This window comes from Podarcis muralis, chromosome 11 (assembly GCF_964188315.1).
Source record: "Podarcis muralis chromosome 11, rPodMur119.hap1.1, whole genome shotgun sequence".
NCBI lineage: Eukaryota > Metazoa > Chordata > Lepidosauria > Squamata > Lacertidae > Podarcis > Podarcis muralis.
Genome location: NC_135665.1, coordinates 5465160 through 5484884, shown reverse-complemented (window position 1 = coordinate 5484884; position 19725 = coordinate 5465160). Strand labels below are relative to the sequence as shown.

The 19725-nt window shown below is 43.2% G+C and overlaps 1 protein-coding gene across 10 annotated transcripts in view; it reads right to left on the bottom strand.

Moving 5' to 3' along the window:
• Nucleotides 1-19354, bottom strand: part of LOC114606126 (transducin-like enhancer protein 4) — a 132689-nt gene extending 113335 nt beyond the window's left edge. For 7 of the 10 annotated variants that reach the window (XM_028747911.2, XM_028747912.2, XM_028747915.2 and 4 more), the window contains exons 1-4: nt 18232-19354; nt 17293-17390; nt 15954-16017; nt 14467-14511 (exon numbers count right to left, since the gene is read on the bottom strand). In XM_028747911.2, the coding sequence (XP_028603744.1) occupies nt 14467-14511; nt 15954-16017; nt 17293-17390; nt 18232-18276 (252 nt within the window). In that variant the 5' untranslated portion in view covers nt 18277-19354. Of the gene's footprint in view, nt 1-14466; nt 14512-15953; nt 16018-17292; nt 17391-18231 lie in introns of those variants that run through there. The other 3 variants (XM_028747918.2, XM_028747919.2, XM_028747920.2) reach the window with 1 other exon arrangement.
• Nucleotides 19355-19725: the final 371 nt, after the last annotated feature.

Below are 19725 nucleotides of genomic sequence, written 5' to 3'. Positions count from 1 at the left end.
TTGGGTGTGCGTCTGTAGTAAGGAAGCACAAAGCCCCCACCCCCGCAGCAATTGTTAATTACAAGACAGCTGTGTCAGGTAAAGGCTGATGGCGCAAGGACCAAATCACCACCCCAGTGAGCTAACAAGGCCCATTTTGTCTTTTATCATGACTAATAAGGCATAAATATATAATTACATTGCACTAAACATAATTCACATGTGCAAACACACAAAGAGACAATGCACTTAAGTACCTGGGAACACTGTGATCTGCACAGAATCACTTATTGCAGAAAAGTCCTACACATGCTACTTTAATTGTAGAGATAAAGCAAACACTGCTTTTCACTCATAGTCAAAATATTCATTTACTTGAATAAAAACTCCTAATTTATCAAAGATCTCTGCCAATATTTGTTTCAGATCTTGTTTTAAGCTTGAATAGTATCACTTAACACTCCTACTCCTCACATCAACCTCCATCCTTGTTATTTCAACTGATGGGTTATTTTTATCTTTTCATTCACAACCGTCAAACTACAATATTCTTCCCTGATCAGATTCTCCTTTCTTGCCAAACCATTCCCTCAAGTGCTTTTCTCCACACTTTCTAAATCCAGTTGCAATTTCTATGTTTTTTTGAACTAGAATACAGTAAAAACAAGAATACCCCATGATTGTGTTCTCAGGTATTTTGCTGGCTACAGAAGTAGTTCCTCAAAGGATTAATACATGAGATGGGGAACAATCACTTGGAACTAGAATTCTACTATGCATGTTAAAGTATTTTTTCTGTGGCCAACAAGAAACTACATTAAAAACAAACAAACACAGAAGCAGAAAAGTCTCAAGCCAGTACTCAAAAGTAGCATTGACTTACAATATTTAATGTACTCAATGCATTTCAACATATAGGGTTGGGTTCAAAAGATCCTATCTCAATTTAATAAACCAAGATATGCTAGAGTCTTTTGCCAACACACACAATATGTTCTCTCCTCATCTATATGAAATGAGAAGTCTCCACCGAACCATTTCAAGCAAACTTGGAAACTATGGTTACTAGCTATGAAACAAGCCAGGATCTTAAATCATAGTTTGAAGGGTTTTTTAAGACAGTGGACCTCCAGATGTTGTTGGACTACAACTCTCATCAACCCCAGCCAGTGTGGCCAATGGCAAGTGGCGATGGGAGACCAGCAACATCTTTGGGATCAAGATTCCCCTTCGTTTATGACCCTAACTGGAGACTTATTTCATTCAAGTACACATGAAGGAAGAAGAGAAGGGGCAAAGCAAAATGACTTGTGCCCAAGTTGAAATATGGTAATCTGAACATAGTCGTTGTCTTTCACCGGAGGCAAAGAAATTGCAACTTGTTTTATGCTTCAATGGGGCTTGTTTCTGAGCAAACTGCTGTGGTTACTGACTGGCCTACGTCTACAGGGAATGCAAGATGCTTCTGGTGAAGATTTCATGTTTGAACATTAAGCCATGCAAATAAATTCCACTGTTGAGCTTTGCCTTTTTTTATTTTTTGGTGTTGCTCCTCTCTTCTTCTGTGCTGAAACTACACCTTCAGTCACTTCTTAGCTAAACTCTCCTTTCCTACAGTGTTAAGACACCATCTCCTCACCAGTATAAAAAAGATCCTTCCAATGAAGAAAAGCAATTAAGCCAAACAAACTGGGCTTCAGAAAGCTGCATTAAGTGGGGCTCATTTAAGTTCCAAAAGGTTGCTAATTCATAGGAACACAGGAACCTGCCTTGTGCCAAATCAGGCTCCAAGGCCCAGCACAGAACTCACCCACTAGGAATGGCTTTCCAGGATTTCAGACGGGAGCATCCCCCCGCCCTACCTGGACATGCCAAGGAATGAACCTGGCACCTTCTGCATGCAAAGCACATCATGATCTACCACTACGCCATGGCCCTTCCCTAATAGAGGCAAGCCGTGACAAGTCTGGCCACTAAATAAATATTTTTACAGACTTCCTTTCATCTGGCATCAGGATTTCACACAACAGTACCGTGACGGGAGAAACTGCACTCGCTGAACTTCTCACCTAAAAAAAGGAAGAAGAGGAGGAAGAACTGAAGCACTGCTGAAGGCCGAGTGTCATCAAACTGAGTGGCTCAGACTCTCGTTGATGACATTAATCTTCTGTAGCCCATTTTATCTGTGCAACACAAAAACACTGACAAGGCCCAGTGGCCTTCAGCTCTATCTGCTCTCCCCTCAATAGGTAGCAATCACAACTCATAACACCCCCCCAACTGCACTTCTATCGTCAACACAGCCTCAACCTAGAGCTGGTGGATATTTTTTTTTATTACTCTTTTTTTCATTCTATTTCACCATCCCTCTGCAGTATTAAATTTCCACACAGCTTTTTTCTGTCAGTGCCTACAAGTACCAAAATGTTTTATTAAGTCTTTGCAGAGAGCATATGCTGCTCTTGTTGTATTTTGATTTGTTGATTCTGGGTCCAAACTCTGAAAAGGCAAGGGGAAACGGGTCCCTCAGCTTTCAGAAATGCTTTTCTAAGACAGTAAATCTGCATCCCTGGCCTGAGGATGCAATTGAAAGCACAGTTGATGGATTAACCACAGCATTACCATATGCCTTGTTTACTGCTTCTATACTGGTGATGCTAGAGGCCAGTAGTGGGTTAGTGGCTTCTCATCATCTAGTTAGCCTTTCAGTTTTGTTCAATACCTTCCTAAATAAAGTGGCGAGGGGAACTGCAAGCTAAAATGAATATGGGGATTTGGAGACTCAGGCATACAAGTTGAAAAGAGAAACATACCACCAAGGAGAACATTTCTCTAGAAGGTTGCAGTAAAGCTTATGGCACACAGGGATGGATTGCACACAGTAATATGTGGGGGGTCGGTGGGGTGGAGGCTGTGGCCTCACAGCCACAAAGAGAACTAGGGTGTGTGATATTTTACACTGCACACCCCAAGAGGAAACAGAACAGTCATGGTAAAAAGCCAAGGAGAATGTATGTTGGCCCATCATGCTACCCCAACAAGGCAAGTGTGGAAACAGTATAGAGTTAAGACCCAGAAAGTAATAGGAATGCAGTCATGCAGTTGAAGAAATTGTCTAGTTTGATTGAGTTAAGGTGCCAAGCTTTTGCACACTTACCTGTGAGTAAGTTCCATTTAAACATACATGCATAAATCTGTATGAGGAGCAAGCCTATGCACTGATTCTTGCAGTGCTATTTTTGTAGAAAAAGAGGTGCTGGAACTCACCATGAATGTCTCCCTCATTCTCTTAGAATGGCATTGGCGCCTACCTGACAGGTGCCAGAACCCACCTGAGAGGTGGTGGAACTGAGTTCCTGTGAGTTCCAGCTGAAAAAAGCCCTGCATAGTTGTATAATATAGTGGCAGTCTTTTATCATCCTTCTAAGAAGGGCTCAATTCTTGAATGCAGAAGCAGGCATTGAAAGCATTTTGAGATGGTTATTATCAAGTGTATTCACTGGAGAGGAAATACTTCTTACCCTTGTTCCTATTTATTTATTTAAAACCATTCAGGCACCACCCATTATTTGAAAACAGTAAGGCAGTTTACAGCCAACTAAAATAGAAGTTCATTAACAACAGTGCATTGAAAACAAGAGCAATAAATACAGTCACATACATAATTAACTAAAATGCAACAAGGCATACTAATGAGCTCCAAGGCCTGAGTCAAGAAGTTGGTTTGCAACAAGTGCTGCAAACACATCACTGCCCTAAACCTGGCCCAGTAGCCAGCTGGCAGCCAATGCAATTCTTTTAAAAGCAGTGTTTCATGCTTGTTGTAAATGGCTGCACTTAGCAACCCAGCCATGGCATCCTGCTCTAGTTGCAGCCTCCAGACTGGCCTCAAGGGCTTTATAAAGTACTAATGCATGAGTTGCAAGGCTATTGCAGATCAGGCATGGTGAGAGCTACCACATCTAAAGCTGGTGAAAGGTGTTCCAAGTCACTTCAGTCCCCAGTGGTGACTTTGAAATGAAAAGCACCCCTAGATTAAGTACTTGTTCCTTCAACCCTGTCTAGAACAAGCAAATTACCCAATTCTGAGACCCAGGAACCCACCACCACCCACAAGGTCTTTGTCTTAACAGGATCCAACCTCATTCAGTTCACCACTGCGTCAAACCTAAGAACAGTTTGGCCCAGAATTTACATGACCACTCCTGACACAGACGACACCAAACTGCATTTTTGGTTATATCAGCATATTTCCAAATTTTCATGTATGAAGAAAACCTGATTGCAACAAGTCAAAGAACCCAAAATGAAACACTCTCTCTCTCTCTCTCTCTCTCTCTATATATATATATATATACACCTTCTGACCTTGACAATCAAGTTCAGTGATTACTACAGCCCAGGATGCGGGCAGCCAAGCCCAGCTGACCAGGTCAAACTCAACCTTGCCTTTGATATAAAGCAGGAAGGGAGAACACAGGTTCAGGAAATGTGGCCTCAAAAGGAGAAGCATCACCAAAATCAGAACTAGTATCTCTACGGGTTTTTTTAACCTGCAATAAAATCCCTATTTAGAAAAAAAAAGCTTACATGAGAACTTCTTTTGTGGTATGTAAGCATGGGGTGTTTTCACACATCAGGTAACCACAGACAAGGAGAGGCTTTTGAGCGAATATAGATACACAAAACACACTCAGAGTATTCACGCCTTCAGTGCTAAAGCAACTACTGAAAACAAGAATGAAATGAAGGAAGGAAGGCTCCATTTTGTTCATCATCAGAGCCCTTCAGACTAACACACAATCACCGTAGGGGACCTTGAAACGAATCAAGTATTTCCAAACACATGTCAGAAATCATTTTAGAACCTGAAAATACTTCAGGCAGCACTTTCATGATTTTGAGTTATTTATTTCATCTATTTTTATCCATCCTAGGATCTCAGGGCGGCCTACAAATTAATAAAAATGCAAGAAACCTAACAGACAAACAAGAACAAATAAGAAACATGCCTAAAATAAATTAAAGAACCACCATAGAAACCATCTTCTGGGACCAACTTAATGCTTTCCAAACAACAAACACTAATGCCAGAGACAACTTGGAAAGGCCTGGTAGGTGCCAAAATGTCCTGGGGTTGTGGGTGGCACTGTGGTCCAAACCACTGAACCTCTTGGACTTGCCAGTTGGAAAGAGCTCCCGTTGCTCTGTCCCAGCTCCAACCTAGCAGTTCAAAAGCATACCAATGCGAGTAGATAAGTAGGTACAGTGGCACCTCAGGTTACATACGCTTCAGGTTACAGACTCCGCTAACCCAGAAATAGTACCTCAGGTTAAGAACGTTGCTTCAGGATGAGAACAGAAATTGTGCTCCTGCAGCGTGGCAGCAGCATGAGGCCCCATTAGCTAAGATGGCACCTCAAGTTAAGAACAGACCTCCGGAACGAATTAAGTACTTAACCCGAGGTACCAATGTACTGCTGAGGCAGGAAGATAAACGGTGTTTCCATGGACTCTGGCGCTCGTTACGGTGTCCCGTTGCACCACAAGTGGTTTGGTCATGCTGGCCACATGACCCGGAAAGCTCTCTGCAGACAAACGCCAGCTTTCTTGGCCTGAAGCAAGATGAGCACTGCAACCCCATAATCACCTTTGACTGGACTTAACCGAGGTACCAATGTACCTTATCTCCTAGGGGAGATTCCTTATCTCCTAGGGGAGATTCCACAACTGAGGCACCACAAACCAATCAGATAATGACCAAAGACGCACAACTTGGGAACACAAGAGCAGCCAAATGGAAGCCTGAGAAAGTGCCTGGTTAACCTCCCCAGATTTTATCTACCACAGTCTACAATTCAGATCACATCTGGCTACTTTTGCATTATCAAGATGAGTATTGTTAGTCATATTCTACCTACTTCCTAAAATCTCTCAAAATGTCAACACAGAAATGTAACTTTAGATATGGCTATGAGGAACAATCATGTAATCAGAGTTGGACAGGACTCCAAGGGTCATCTAGTCCAAACCCCTGCAATGCAGGAATCTCAGCTAAAGCATCCATGACAGGTGGCCACCCAACCTCTGCTTAAGAACCTCCAAGGAAGGAGAGTCCACCATCTCTATTGAGAGTCTGTTCCACTGTTGAGCAGCTCTTACTGCCAGAAGCTTTTTCTGAATGTTTAGTCAGAATCTCCTTTCTTATAACTTGAAGCTACTGGTCTGAGTCCTACCCTCCAGAGCAGAAGAAAACAAGTATGATCCCTCTTCCATGTGACAGTCCTTAAGATATTTGAAGATGGCTATCATATCTCCACTCAATCTCCTCTTTTCCAGGCAAAACATACCCAATCTCCTTCAAGCGCTCCTCATAAGGCTTAATTTCCAATCTTTTACCATTAACAGTCAGAGCCAAAAACTGAAAGCAGTCCATGCTATAAATATTTGAATTATCAAGTGAATTGTAAGCTGAAGATGTTCCAAAATAGTTTAAGTTAGTAGGAACAAATGTGTAAATATTTGGAGTCCATAAAGGAAAATAAAGTAAACTTCCTACATTTATTTTTAGTGATACATCAAACCCCACACAAAAGGAATATGAAAGGACAACTTGAGTTTGGGTTGAAGGCAAGCACATTCTAATTTGGACCAGACTAATTGAAATGAATGACCATGACATTACATTACCCCTAGTGGTGCAGCAATAAAACTGTTAGCACATTTGCAAAGCTAAGCAGGGTCCAGTATGGTTTCCTGTTGGATGGGAGACTACTGTGTGCATTGAAGCTGGTTGGATTAAATGACCCTCAGAGTTCCTTCCAGTTCCAGAATTCTATGGTTCTATAAGCTAAAAGAGGGAAATGTACACATGCATACTTTCCAAAAACAAAAATGTCCTGCTCACTGAGTTAAATAGCATGCAGTATGTTTTCTCCATCAACAATTTCACTGCTGAAGGGCAGATAAAACTGTATTGTGATCCACAAATCCCTAATTGGCCACCCTGCTCTGGAATATGACCAGCTGCTTTGGCAAAACCACTCTGGATATTAACCTGGAGGACTCCAGCCCACATGTCTGCAAAGGAAATCAGAGAAAGAAAAAAAGTAGGGGGAGGGCCTTAACTGTTCAGAAATATTAGTAGAGAATCTATTTTCTTTTTCTCGGTTAAAAATCACAACATAGGACACCAGCTAAACAAAAGACAAAATGTTCCCTTAATATGGCTTTTCTAGCTGTTGATTTTAAATGTAGCATCCAAATCCAAAGACTTGCTACACAGTAGAATAAATGTTTAGAAGAATGGTGGTCACCAATTGTTGCAACAGTGCAATATAGTAATATGATGTTATGCCAGCCTCATGGGCTGTTGCTCGCAGGCTGCAACACTGGCATAAATATTTAGGTCTTAACTTCAATGGACTGACAATTGGTCCAGTGTTTACACTCTTCAATTAAGAGGAATATTAGAGGCTTTGTTGATTAGAGGCTCACCATTACAAGCTGACCTATGTTTGCCAATTAGCATCAGACCTGCTGAGATCAGTTCTGCTTTGTAGTGCAAAAAAAAAAGCATGGAATAAATGGCATTCACTACACGTCACAGACATCAATTTTTTCAGAGAGCCAATAGCATGACTTTCTCCCAACATGTAGCCAAACACTTTCTGAAGCAAATGGTGCGCTCAGAACTATCAAGTTCCAAATGGGCACTGAGCTCATATAGTCACACAAACTCGTCTCTCTTACTTTTCAAGTATGGAGTTTAATTGCACCAGAATGATTAGAACAAATCAGCCCTAATATTTCTATTTATGAATATGCAGCAATTAATATGAACATGGATAAACATGATGGAAAACTCACTTGTGTCATCAAGAACATCCCAGACTGTACATAGCAATCACGTTAGAGGTAAGCATCATATTGCTGTTTCAAGGTGTGCCTCTATTCACTCTCTGTGTGTTTACTATGGAAAATGCCTTGCGTGCAAAAGTAGCATGAGCCAGCTTTTTACCAAATGGGCCCAACTGCTACTGGTGCGCTGCTGCTGCCACATCAGTTTTTCTCCCTCACGGTATGTGAAGTGCAAATAAAAGAGCTAAATCTTTAGACATCTGGATTGTGGATGTTTAAGGATGTGGCCATGTTAACCCATGTCGTATGTTTTTGCTTTGCAAAATGTCAGTGTAACTGCATCAAGGCAAAATAGGTATCCCATTCGCCATGCATACCTGTGGGGCAATGGAACGTTATAGAAGCAATCTTTTTTTAATATTATTTATTTATTATTTCTCAAATATATGAAAATCTAATTATACAAATGATTCTGTTCTTTCCAGGCAGTGCAGGTAAATGAGGCTTATGCTAAACTGAGTGATACAGCGCGAAAATTAGTTCCTTTCAAAAAAATGGGGTTGGGGGGAGAACAAATTGGTATTTAGAGCATATCAGCCTCAATCCAGCTATCCCAAGAGTAACTGATCGCTTTCCTGCTACAGCAATGAAAGATACTATGGAACTACTAAAGCCCCTGCAACTGAGGTCCTGCAACAGCAAACCTCATTTTATTAAAAACATACATTTAATCTTAAATTTGGAACAATACAACTTCATAAAAAAAACCAAATAAGAATATCCTATTCTCAAATTCTCTGCTCCTGTTCCCAAGTGTATGGCTCTGTTTACAAGAATCTCCTCCTGCTGACAAACCCTTGCTTCCCCCGTCCTCCCGTGTCCAAAGAGCTGTGGCCAGAGGAGGCTCTGTGATCCAAATGTCACAGATAAGAAGGTGTGGTCCAAAATGAGCTATTTTGGCTTAATCAGTTTCACAATACATGCTTAATAATCTTAAACTAGGACACATGAAGTCTGGCCTTCATACTGATTTGTCAACCCATTTTATATTTTAAAACTTGATGGAAAATCTCAAGGTTAGAACTCAAGGTTAGAAAATCACACGGTTAGAACCTTAACACTGTGAGACACCACAATCTTTTACATTTTCACTTCTAGTGTATCTGATGTTAAACCTCCCAGTTCTTCTGCCAGCTCCTACTACATTGCTGGTATCTCAATTAAATCTTTCCTACTGTCTATAAATGGAGAGAAAACTCAAGAGGTGCAATTCTAGTGGGTTCCTCAGCTTTCCTTCAGAATAGCGGGCAACATCTCTCCAGCTACGGATCAATATAGTACACATACATTGTGCAACCTTATGCAATCCAAAAACATCTCAGGTAATCAGAAAGATAAACAGAGAGAAATGTCATTTAAACAATTACACTCCTTTTTCTTAATTTCCACAGATCACAGAGTTGTGTGTTCAGAATGTAGAGAGAGATACGCTCGTCCCAACAGAGAGGATCCTTGATCACGTGCGAGTTCTGTCCCAATCTGAACACCGAGCTGTTCTCAAGACTTGAGTGAATAAGGAAGCCTTTACAGAGTATAAGTGGAGGCAGCTACTACTTGCAAGAAGAGGCTGCAAACCAAGAAACAGCAGCTGCTTCTGTTTGCTTGCTGCTCACCTGCTCAGGTAGACACACTCTGCCACTCAGGACAACAGGCCACCAAGAGTGGCTGGCAACAGCTCCAGTTTGCTTGTCAGACAGACACACAGAATGTGGTGGCAGATCTCTCTTTTGTCCCCTCTAGGAAAAAGAGGGAAACGTGCGTACCTGAGGATGGGGTGGTGAGCAGCCCTGATCTGGTACCAGGACAATGGCATCTGGCACTGGCTTTCCACTACGGGTGGGTCAGGGGTTGACGTGAGCCCTCCTTTCAGTCAGAGACCTCAGCAACCCACTGACCCTTCATTACATTAGAGAATATACCAGTAGTTCTCAACAATATGAGCATTCTGTGGCCCCAGAGATGAAAAACAGTCAAAATCCAGCTCTAAATTAAACAAATGGATTTCCATCTTTGGTCTTTTACCAAAGTAATTTACTGAAGCTCCAGCAGTAAGCAGACTCAAGGCTAGGATGTCATACGAACCATATATCAACCCAGTCGGCAATAAATCTGCTCCTCCCCTCCAAGCTCTATGCTACTTTCTTAAATAGCTCACTATAAAGCCCCAACCTAATTAAAAACAGCTTCCTCTGCAAGAGCTGCCTTGATTTCACTTATTTACACATTAACTGCAGCCTCTGTTTGGCCAATCCAGCCTTATTCCCTGTACTATGCGGGGCCTTTTATCTGCCCTGGACAGCATTTTCTCCAGCAGATGAAGTAGATGCCGATTGATTTGCTGTCGAGCATGGTAAATTAATAGCAACAAATTGCTGAGGGCCCCATCTCACTGCACCACCATGCTTCGGCAGTTTTGCTTTATTTGCTCCATGATGGGCAGCAGTCAGGCCTCTTCAAGTCAATTTCTTCTTAACAACCTGCAATACTTTTCAATGGTGAAAATAGAGCTGTTCCTTGTAAGTCAGAAATCAATATCCTATTGCCCTTAGAAAATGCTAAACAAGCAGTATTGGCAATCCACTTGGTACCAGAGGGTATCAGATATAATGCAAATCCATACCGCTTCCCTCCTTGTAGTTATTACAGTTTGCTAAAAGGTTCCTAATGCCATTTATCATCATTTACCATCGACTACTGCAGCTACGATTATGATATCCTATCAGCTGGCCAGAGCCCTTTCATTTCTACTCAATTAATATTTTAGAAGCACTCAAATGGTTGTTGCCTAAGACTTGTAATAAAATTTACATGGATTGCAATGAAAGGGAGGAAGGAAAGAGGGGAGTACAGTGATGGTTCTGAAAACGCACGCACGAAAACAAATCATGCCATTCATGTCCCTGTGTCCAGCTCCAAGGTCTGATCTCCTGAAAATATCCATAGGAAAAGGAGTCAGTTTATCTGAGAATGCTTTCAACTAGGAAGAGCTTTGCTGAAAGACAAAAGGGCCACTGTAATCTCAACTCAGAAAAAACACACACGCAGAGAATGATATTTGCCTCCTATTTCACTTCCCACTGGTACTATTCATAACTGTCTTATCTGCAGCCAAGGGCTAATTCTTATTTTAATAGTGAATATTGGAGTAAAAGCACTTCAATTCCCGATTGACTAAAACGATGAGATTATTATACCCTATCATTATCAACTAATTAAAATAACAAAAATACAATCCAAAGAGTCAGAGAAATAGCACATCCATATGTTTTTGTATTTATGTAGAAGTGCTAGTGTGTGCATGTGCTTTTAAGAAGGTTTGGCCCATTAAAAAATATTTCAGGACACTAATGCTGTTAACAACACAATTGCATGCATGCTTGATTGGAAATAAATCCTACTGAATACAAGGCACTTTATTCTGAGTAATATTCAGGACCACAGCTTTATCAATAGCATCTTGCCATAGAGAGCAATGCTTACATTTTTTTCCACATCCCAAGGCAAAAACAAGGGGGGGGGGGGGCGAACACCACATTTTAATCTGACATCTCCCAACACACTTAGCCTACACTATTGATTTTAGCAGAGATTGCAAAACAACAAACAACAATTCTGTGCCACACGCCAGGGTTGTTGGTGTTGGGTGTCTGTTTTTTAATAAACCTAAATAATTCAGAAAACTAATTCTATCAGTCTAATGCTATTTACTCAGTTACCAAAATCTAAATTAATTATGTTCTCAAACATAATTGTTAAAAATTGGCAACATTATGCAGGCTTAATTAAGATTAAATCCAATTTGCTAAATGTACTTTAATTGGTACTAATTACATTAGCTTTCCTTTCAGAATGACAAATTCCCCATAGGTTTCACTTTAATAGTCTTCTATCAAAATCAACACAGGATGACTGATGATCAGCCTTGCGAAAGGGGAGGAGAAAGAAGGGGGGGGGACCTTGCCACATCCTCTTCGCCCCCACCCTCAAGGCACACACACAGCGCCAGCCAGCTATGTGCATTTATCCTTTTATCAATTTGCTAAATCACAGTCATGACTCCATCACAGCCATCATTTTCTGTTCCAATGAAAAAATTCTCTAAAAATAAATACTTGGTGGCTGGGAGCAGCCAAGAAGAACAGACGTTTTAACAGAAAAATACACAAAGGTTTCAAATACCAGGGCCACCAATTACTAGGGTACTTCCAGGACTCCAGGGAGCCCTACTTTTGAACCCGCCGAGACACAAATCTAATAAGCGAATAAGCCTAACCTGATCTTGAGAACTACGCCCAATTATGCCGCAGGGCAACTTCGCTCCATTATTGCCTGCTTTCCATTACAAGGGCATCCAGCAACTACATCTGGAAAAGGAGCTACGAGAAACCAAGGCTGTCTGCCTAGGAAAACAAATAAAGATAGATAGGCCTCTGTGCTTTTTTCTTGGGGGGGGGGGGAGAAATGGAGGAGGGGCAGGAATAAAGGAAATATAATAAGTAGGTGGCTTGCAGAGCTGTCTGTATTCCATAATGTGATAAACTGCCCTCAGGATTTTTGTGTGATTGAATATAAGAGCAAAACCCACAAATAATCCCCAAAGCAGATCACTCTGCCTCAATTGGGTAAAATTTGGGTGGTGGGGGGAGGGCAGGACAAAGAGGCGGAGGTCCGAAGTCTTTGTCCCCTTTGAAGAAGGTGGCTTTAAGCAAGGGAGGCTTTCAATATTTCCATGGTGTCAGATGGGGAACTTTACTGGACGGGGTTGCAGTCGGGTGGGGAAATGCTACGATCCACATTACCAAGCCCACATATTACACTGCAGAGGAATAGAGATAAGACAATAAGATTCTTCAGAATGATAATTCTGCGAAGAACTTTCTTTGTTGCATTTCATTAGAGTCAGCAGCATGTGATAAAAAGTATTAAAAGAAGTGTTTTCTGCAAAGGTGGAGTGTTGACACTACTAATCTGAACAGAAATGACAGGGATGGAAAAACGATACTCTAATTAAACTCAATCCTTCAAAATCAGCACATTTTCAAATTAAATATAAAATTTACTCAGAGCACCCTGATGCATGCAGTTTTCAATGTGAAATATTTGAAATAAAATTAAAGCCCACTTTTCTTTGTTTTAAACTGAGGCAGTGCAATTACAGACTTTATATCTAGACTTTTCCACCTTCTAGGTTCCCCATGCCCAGAAGAAGAAGGGGAAAAAATATATATACATATATTAAATTATTCTCAATGTGTTCCTGAACAAACGGCTAATGGATCTTTCTGTACACATACCAGAAACCGCATAAACTAATCCATGAGGATTTTGGTTACCAATTTTGTACAAAAATACTCTATTGTCCTTAAAAAAGGTAGATGGATGAGTTTTTACATCAAATTCAAGACATAACAAAGTTTTCCTGACTTCAAAAGGTTTTGAACAATTCCTTGCGATGGACGCTAACAATTCTTCCCAATAGCTCACAGCACTAATTAATTTTAATATTAACCATTAACCCTATGGATACTTGCACATGTCCTCAACATCTGAATTGGCGCAATTAAAATGAACTGAATTGCAGGCAAAACCTGTTATGTTACAGAATAGGAAATTTAAGCTAGTAGACACTAGACAGTGTGTTACTATTATGCCCAGTTTAGCAGGTTAACTATTGCGACAGACCCGTAGAAGTGTAAATACAGGAACAAACTACGAAGCAGTTACCAAAATTCTGAAGTCAAATTTTCTCACATACTGTACAGAATTCAACACTTGATCAGAATTATGCTGCAGTGCTATAGGACTTCCATTACCACCTTCCCATAACTTTCAGCAATACACAATTCTAAAAAACTTTGTTTAATCACACTTCTTCACCAGGAAAGGTTAGCCTCATTCAGTGAGTTACCTAAAAACAAAAATTAACCTACCAGTCGTGGCCTAACTGCTGGTGTCTACAACCAGGGCGGCACATCAGTATAAGCTCACCTGCCGTGAAGAGTGTTTGGCACTGAAGCGCAGGATTTCCTGAGGTGGTCCACATAAAAGGACCCAGAGGCAGGCTTTCTCATTCCGCATCAACTTCCTTTTTTCACTCTACAGATCTCAAGAAGTTCACCAACTTACACATTCAACAACTTTAGAAGACAACTGGCCCCTTCACCATACACAGACTGGTCTCAGGTCCACTGCCCACCAGCTCATCTACAAGGCAGGAGGCTTCAACTCAGAAAGCTCGTACCTAAAATTCTGATTTTGTTATCAACAGGCGACAACTGGACTACTTGCAGGCAGAGATTGTTCACACAACTGTTACCAAATCCAACAGCATTTATCCAACACAAATCCAACACAGGCATTTTAGGGAATGTTCGCAAAATATTAAGACCACCTACACCTGCCTGCATAGGCTCTTATGGCACGTTCAAAGAATCAGAGTTTGTCCCAGTGAGCAAAAAAAATATCAAAATCTTGTCTACAATTTGAGTGAAAGAAGTGCTGTAGTTTAAGTGGATTAAAAATTGAAGAAAACAGTAACTTTACAAAAAGAAGGAATGTGTTGCCTACCTGTTTATGCATCTCTATGTTCAACCCGTAGGACATTTCATAATACTAAGAAGAAAGAAGAAAATGAACTCATTTTAGAATATGTAATCATACAAACACACACAATTTGCAATCTTCTGAAAGCATATGCAGCATAATGTAACTAAGCTGAATCTCCTCAAATCATACACATTCCTAATTTGTGTTAGTCTGCTTTTAATTCTACATTTGTTTAAACTACCACTCAAAAAAGGAGGGGGTGAAGGAAATCACACACATGCATACCAGAAAGGAAAAAATGACAAATACAATTATTAAAGATCAGACAGAGCCCAAGTATACATTTTGTTCCACAGCACCAATTTAAGATGGTAAAATGTTGGAAATGCTAGAAAGCAGACAGGGTCATAAATCAGCAATGTAGAGGAGACTTTTCTTTCGATATTTTAAATTAAAAACATGAAATGACTACAAGCAAATATGGGCTTTGCAAAGAAAGAAAACAGCAGAGCGTTTCAGATTCAAAGCAGACACACAATTGTGTGTGTAGTTAAAAAAAGAAAAGGAAAACCCTGCGTTCCTGTATTGCAGGATAGCTCGGCTTCGCCAGTTAGTACCATATGCACAAGGAACATCAGAACATGTGAAGGCCAGAATAGAAGCTTTGATGGATAGCTTTTGCTCTGGCTAGAAGGCGGCATATCTCAAGGTTACTGTCCTCCTTAAAACAGTCACTCCATCACATAAAGAAAGCAATTATTTCCTCATATAAACAGATGAGCAGATAGAAAACAGCTCTTTGGGTGTCATCACAATCCATCAGAAAATTAGGCATTTAGAGACTTCATCATATGCCAATCATTGCTGCAGGGAGTCCACAAATAGCTACTGGGGAAGGGAGAGGTCCTTTCTACAAAAACTCTGGTCACCAACATCCTCAATTAACCATGAAGCCTTTAATTGGCAGCTCTTAAGCAACAGGTTTAAGAACTAAGACTTTTTATTAGAGTGCTGGTTCTCTTTGTCTTGCCTCTTAAAATGTAAATATCTTTCTCTGAAAGGACAAATTTATTCTGCAGATCAATGGCAGGTAGAAGCATAGATTGGAAGCTTTTGTCTTGAAGACTACATGCAAACTCGGATACGCCTCTGACCAGCTAATCATATTTTCATCAATATGTCAAAGGGTAAGGAATTCTTTATACTTAAAGCACCAAGAGTCTTCAAGGACCTTCTGCCATGCAGGACCCATTGGGTGCTGGAGTGAACACACTCATTTCATACAAGAAAGTCCAAGTGGATTGTTCCACTGAGCAGAAAAAATTATGTCAAAGCGCCTAATAACAAGCAGGCGCAAAACCTTCAGGGCCAAGGTTTCCTAACGCAACCTTCATCACAACAGTGCCTCTTATCACTAGCTAGCTGACTGCCTCCAGCAACCTTCGCGTTCCTCTCTGTTCGTATACCACCCTAATAGACATTTTGAATTCGTTATGCCGCTTGCTTACCATGACATAATGCCGCTGCATCTCTGTCTTTTCACTGGCCAGTTTTTCACATTCTAGCTTTAAACTGTTCAAGAAAAAGAAACAGGCACACACACATCCATGAGTATTTAATAATGCCCCTTTGCATAGCCTCTCGATATATGAAAAGTCCCTGCAGGTTATCCTCTGTAATATTAATAAGAAGCCAAATTCAAGTAGTTAGAGCGAATCTATGATTTCCCTTGTCGATAAGATCCACTTGTCCTTTGCTCAAACCAAAATGCAGGAAAGTTTTCAGGCAAATGCATCTTGCGTGGGTGAGGTGGTGGTAGGGAAAACAGGTCAGAAAATGGAATTCTCAGGCAGGCGGCTTGACTGTCTTCGAAGGATAAATATCACCTGCTATTGTAGAATTCTTTCAAAAAGACCACTACTTAAGCTCCCTTTACGTGTGATCTCGCTTGCCCTTAAACGGGCAATATAACTTTGAGTAACCACTCAAGATAGAAAGGGTTGAAAGGCTTTAGGCTTTTAAAGGAAGCAGCACAACAGCATCTGCAAGTGACATCTTCTGAGCAATAAAGCCGCCTTTGCAGTCCCCCACCCCCAGCACACACACACTTAAGGTTGCAACAATCTTGAGAGTTGTTTGTCAAGAAGAGTATAAAAGTACTTCTACCCTAAGGATAATGAGAGAACACTCCAGCTCCAATTCCATTCTATCAGCACCTGACACGGCACATTGTCACGCAAGATATGAAGGAGTGGGGTCAAAACATTTAATTTAAGCAAAGATGTGCATGGGTGGGCGGGGGCGAGATTTCAAATCCTGTTGGCTTACACCCCTAGAACTGGGGCCGGGAGGGGGAGAAATCCTTGCCCAGCAGCTTCCAAACCTCCTGATGCTTTGCCCAATCCATAAGAGCACTTTTATTTGCCTTTTGCTTTTAGATTTGCCAAGACTAACCTTTTAAAGGTGTGTTTCCTCCACCTGGATTAATTCAGAAGAACTTAAAAAAAATAATAAGTACCTTTGATGAAGTGTTTATGAACATATTCAGGGCTATGTTTAAAAGCACACTCCTAGCATCTGAAAGCTCCCTCCGTCAAGTGGGCACAGCTCCTTGCCAAGATAAAGGAGATGCAATGACACCCTTCTATCAGGGCTGTGACCCGGGAAGGCTGCGCTTTGTTTTGTTTGGCAGAGTGGCGGGGAAGGTGCCGTCTCTTTGTAATGAAGACAAGAAGAGTATGATTTTTTAAAAGGAGAAGAGAGACACATGCCCATGCCTGGAGGGGTAGCAGGGGGAGTGACAAGAGATAAGCAAACACAAGGATCAGGGAAAGTAAACATCATTACCTGTGGTACTGAGCCTGTAAAAACTGAAACTCCTCCTTAATCCGATCACAGGATTCGGAAATGGTGAATTTGAAGGGTTGAGCAGGCTGATGCGGTGCCTAGAAGCGGTCATCAGAAGGAAATGTTTTAATTACTCCTCAGCCCAGCCTCGCCATTGGAGCGCACAAGACATACAAACATGCCTGCCGAGGTCACCCAGACATCAATCAGGAAAAGAGCAATTAAAACTCACTCGGGGCGCGGGGGGGGGGGGCGCGCGCGCGGACACGCCGAGTGTTTTTGTCTTTCAATCACGCCCGTCCGGCTCGCCTCCCGCGCCCACCCAGCGGAGCCTCGTCCGCCCCTCCAGAAGCCGCCCAGGGAGGCGGCGGCGGCTCTTCGGCTCCTCTTCCCGCTCCAGCATGATAGCCAACCAACAGCACCACCGAGGGCTCAAGGAAGGGGGGGTGTCTTGTGTTGCCCCGCGGAGGGAGATGAAAGGGAACCGCAAGGTACAAATGGGCAGCAGCAGCAACGCGCTGGGCAGCTAAACCGAATTAAGAGGACGGCTCCTCCGCTTGATTCGCCTGTGACTCTTTGAAAGGCTAAGCAAGCCGGAAAGTACTCGGAAACCAGCCCCTGACACCGTCAAGCCTCGAAAGCCAAAGACAACAATAAGAAAATGGCTACAACTCAATTGTTTCACCCAACTCTCCCTCCCACCTCTTCACCCTCCTCCTCCTCCTCCTCCCTCGCTCATTTGCCTTCTCCAAGCGGGAGGCAAAGCGGAGGGGGGGGGAAGAGATCGGTCTTTATTCTCGTCCACCGTCCCCCCCCCCTCCCCGGACCGACCGCACAGTTCCGCCCCTCCCATTTGGTAAACAAGACTTTCGGGGGGGGGGGGAGATGCTGCTGGACCCCCAGCCTCGCCCTCCCGCCCCGGGGCTGGCCGCTACTCACCGGGTGTCTGCTTTGAGGGTACATCTTGCTCAGATCGCGAATCATCCAAACCGATTTAGTGGGTGCTCTGGGCCAGGAAGAAAACTCGGTTCATTGATTTGAATTGCAGCGATGCAAAGGAGGGGATGGAGGCGGAGGGAGGACGGGGCTGCCCGGCGCTGCGAGGAGCGTCTCCGGCTCTGCCCGCACCTTCCCACCCCGGGGGGGACACGCGAGAGGCGGCGGCGGCAGAAGGGGACCCGTGCCACATTCCCCGGGGGCGTCCCTGGCCAAGGACCAGCCGCGCCGGCGAGGCTGCGGCCACTGCCCGCCGCTCCCACGCCCAGGGCCCTAGGCGCAGTCCGAAGGTCCAGGCGCCGCGGCGCTCCCGGCAAGTCCCGCTGGCGATGTCCCGGCGGCCGGCGGGAGGCTGCTCATTCGCGGCTCGGCGGCTCCCTCCTCGCTGGCTCTCTCTCCGGCGGTCCGAGGGTCGACGCTGCTCTGCCTTCACCGCGGCTGACCCGCCTCCGCCTCCGCCTGTCCCCCTCGGTGGCGAGCGAAGCAAAGGGAGAGGAAAACTCCGCTCATACCAAGCGCGATCCTCCCCGCAGCAGATGCCTCTCGCAGCCGCCTCTTCCGTTTGAAAACTTTTATTGATCTTAGTTGTTGGCCCTTCGCGACGAGGCAGATGAGAGAGAGAGAGAAAGAGAGAGGAGGCGGGGGGAGGAAGAGAAGGGATCCTTTTTTCTTGAAAGCCACCAGGAACTCCCGAGATGAAAAGAATGTGTTGTTTTCACTCCCGTCTCTTTTCTCCCCACCGAGTAAATGACACGCGTCTTCCAAGGTCTAAGTGCAATAACCCTTTTGTTGTGGTTTGGTTTTTCTTCTTCCCCTTTAAATGGCTCTTGTTCTCCCTCCCCTTCAATGAAAAAAAAAATTAAAAATTAAAAAAGAAGAAATGCGATCTCGGTTGATTGAGTTGTTTATTTCCCTCTTTTTTTATCCTCTCCTTTGCCTTCCAAACTCTTGCAGAGAGCAAGACGGAACAATCTCGCACGAAACCGCAGCGGCAACCCAAACCCACCGCTCCGAGCAGCTCTAACAACACGCTCTGGCGAGGTGACTCCTTTGACCAAATTTAGCAGCAGCAAATCATTAACATTCTGATACATATTCACAACAATCGGAAGACAAGGTGGCTGCAAAGCACCCTGGGAAATGCAGTCCTTGGCGGAGCCATCCCCCCCGCCTTTACGCGCGCGATGTCGGAAAAATAAACTACCACTCCCGTCGGCCGGCGCGCAGCCTCTTTAGCCGCCTGTCTATTTCCCCCGCCTCGACAGCTCCTCCTACGGAGGGCGTCGCCAACGACCAATCAGCGACGGCCACTCATTAATCGCCGTTCTGTATTAATGCCCATCATTTCGCCGCTGACAAATGGGCTCACGGCTCTGAGGTGGGGGGGGCGGCTCCGCTCCGTCTCCCCCACGTGGGGACCCGACGTGGCTCGGCGCG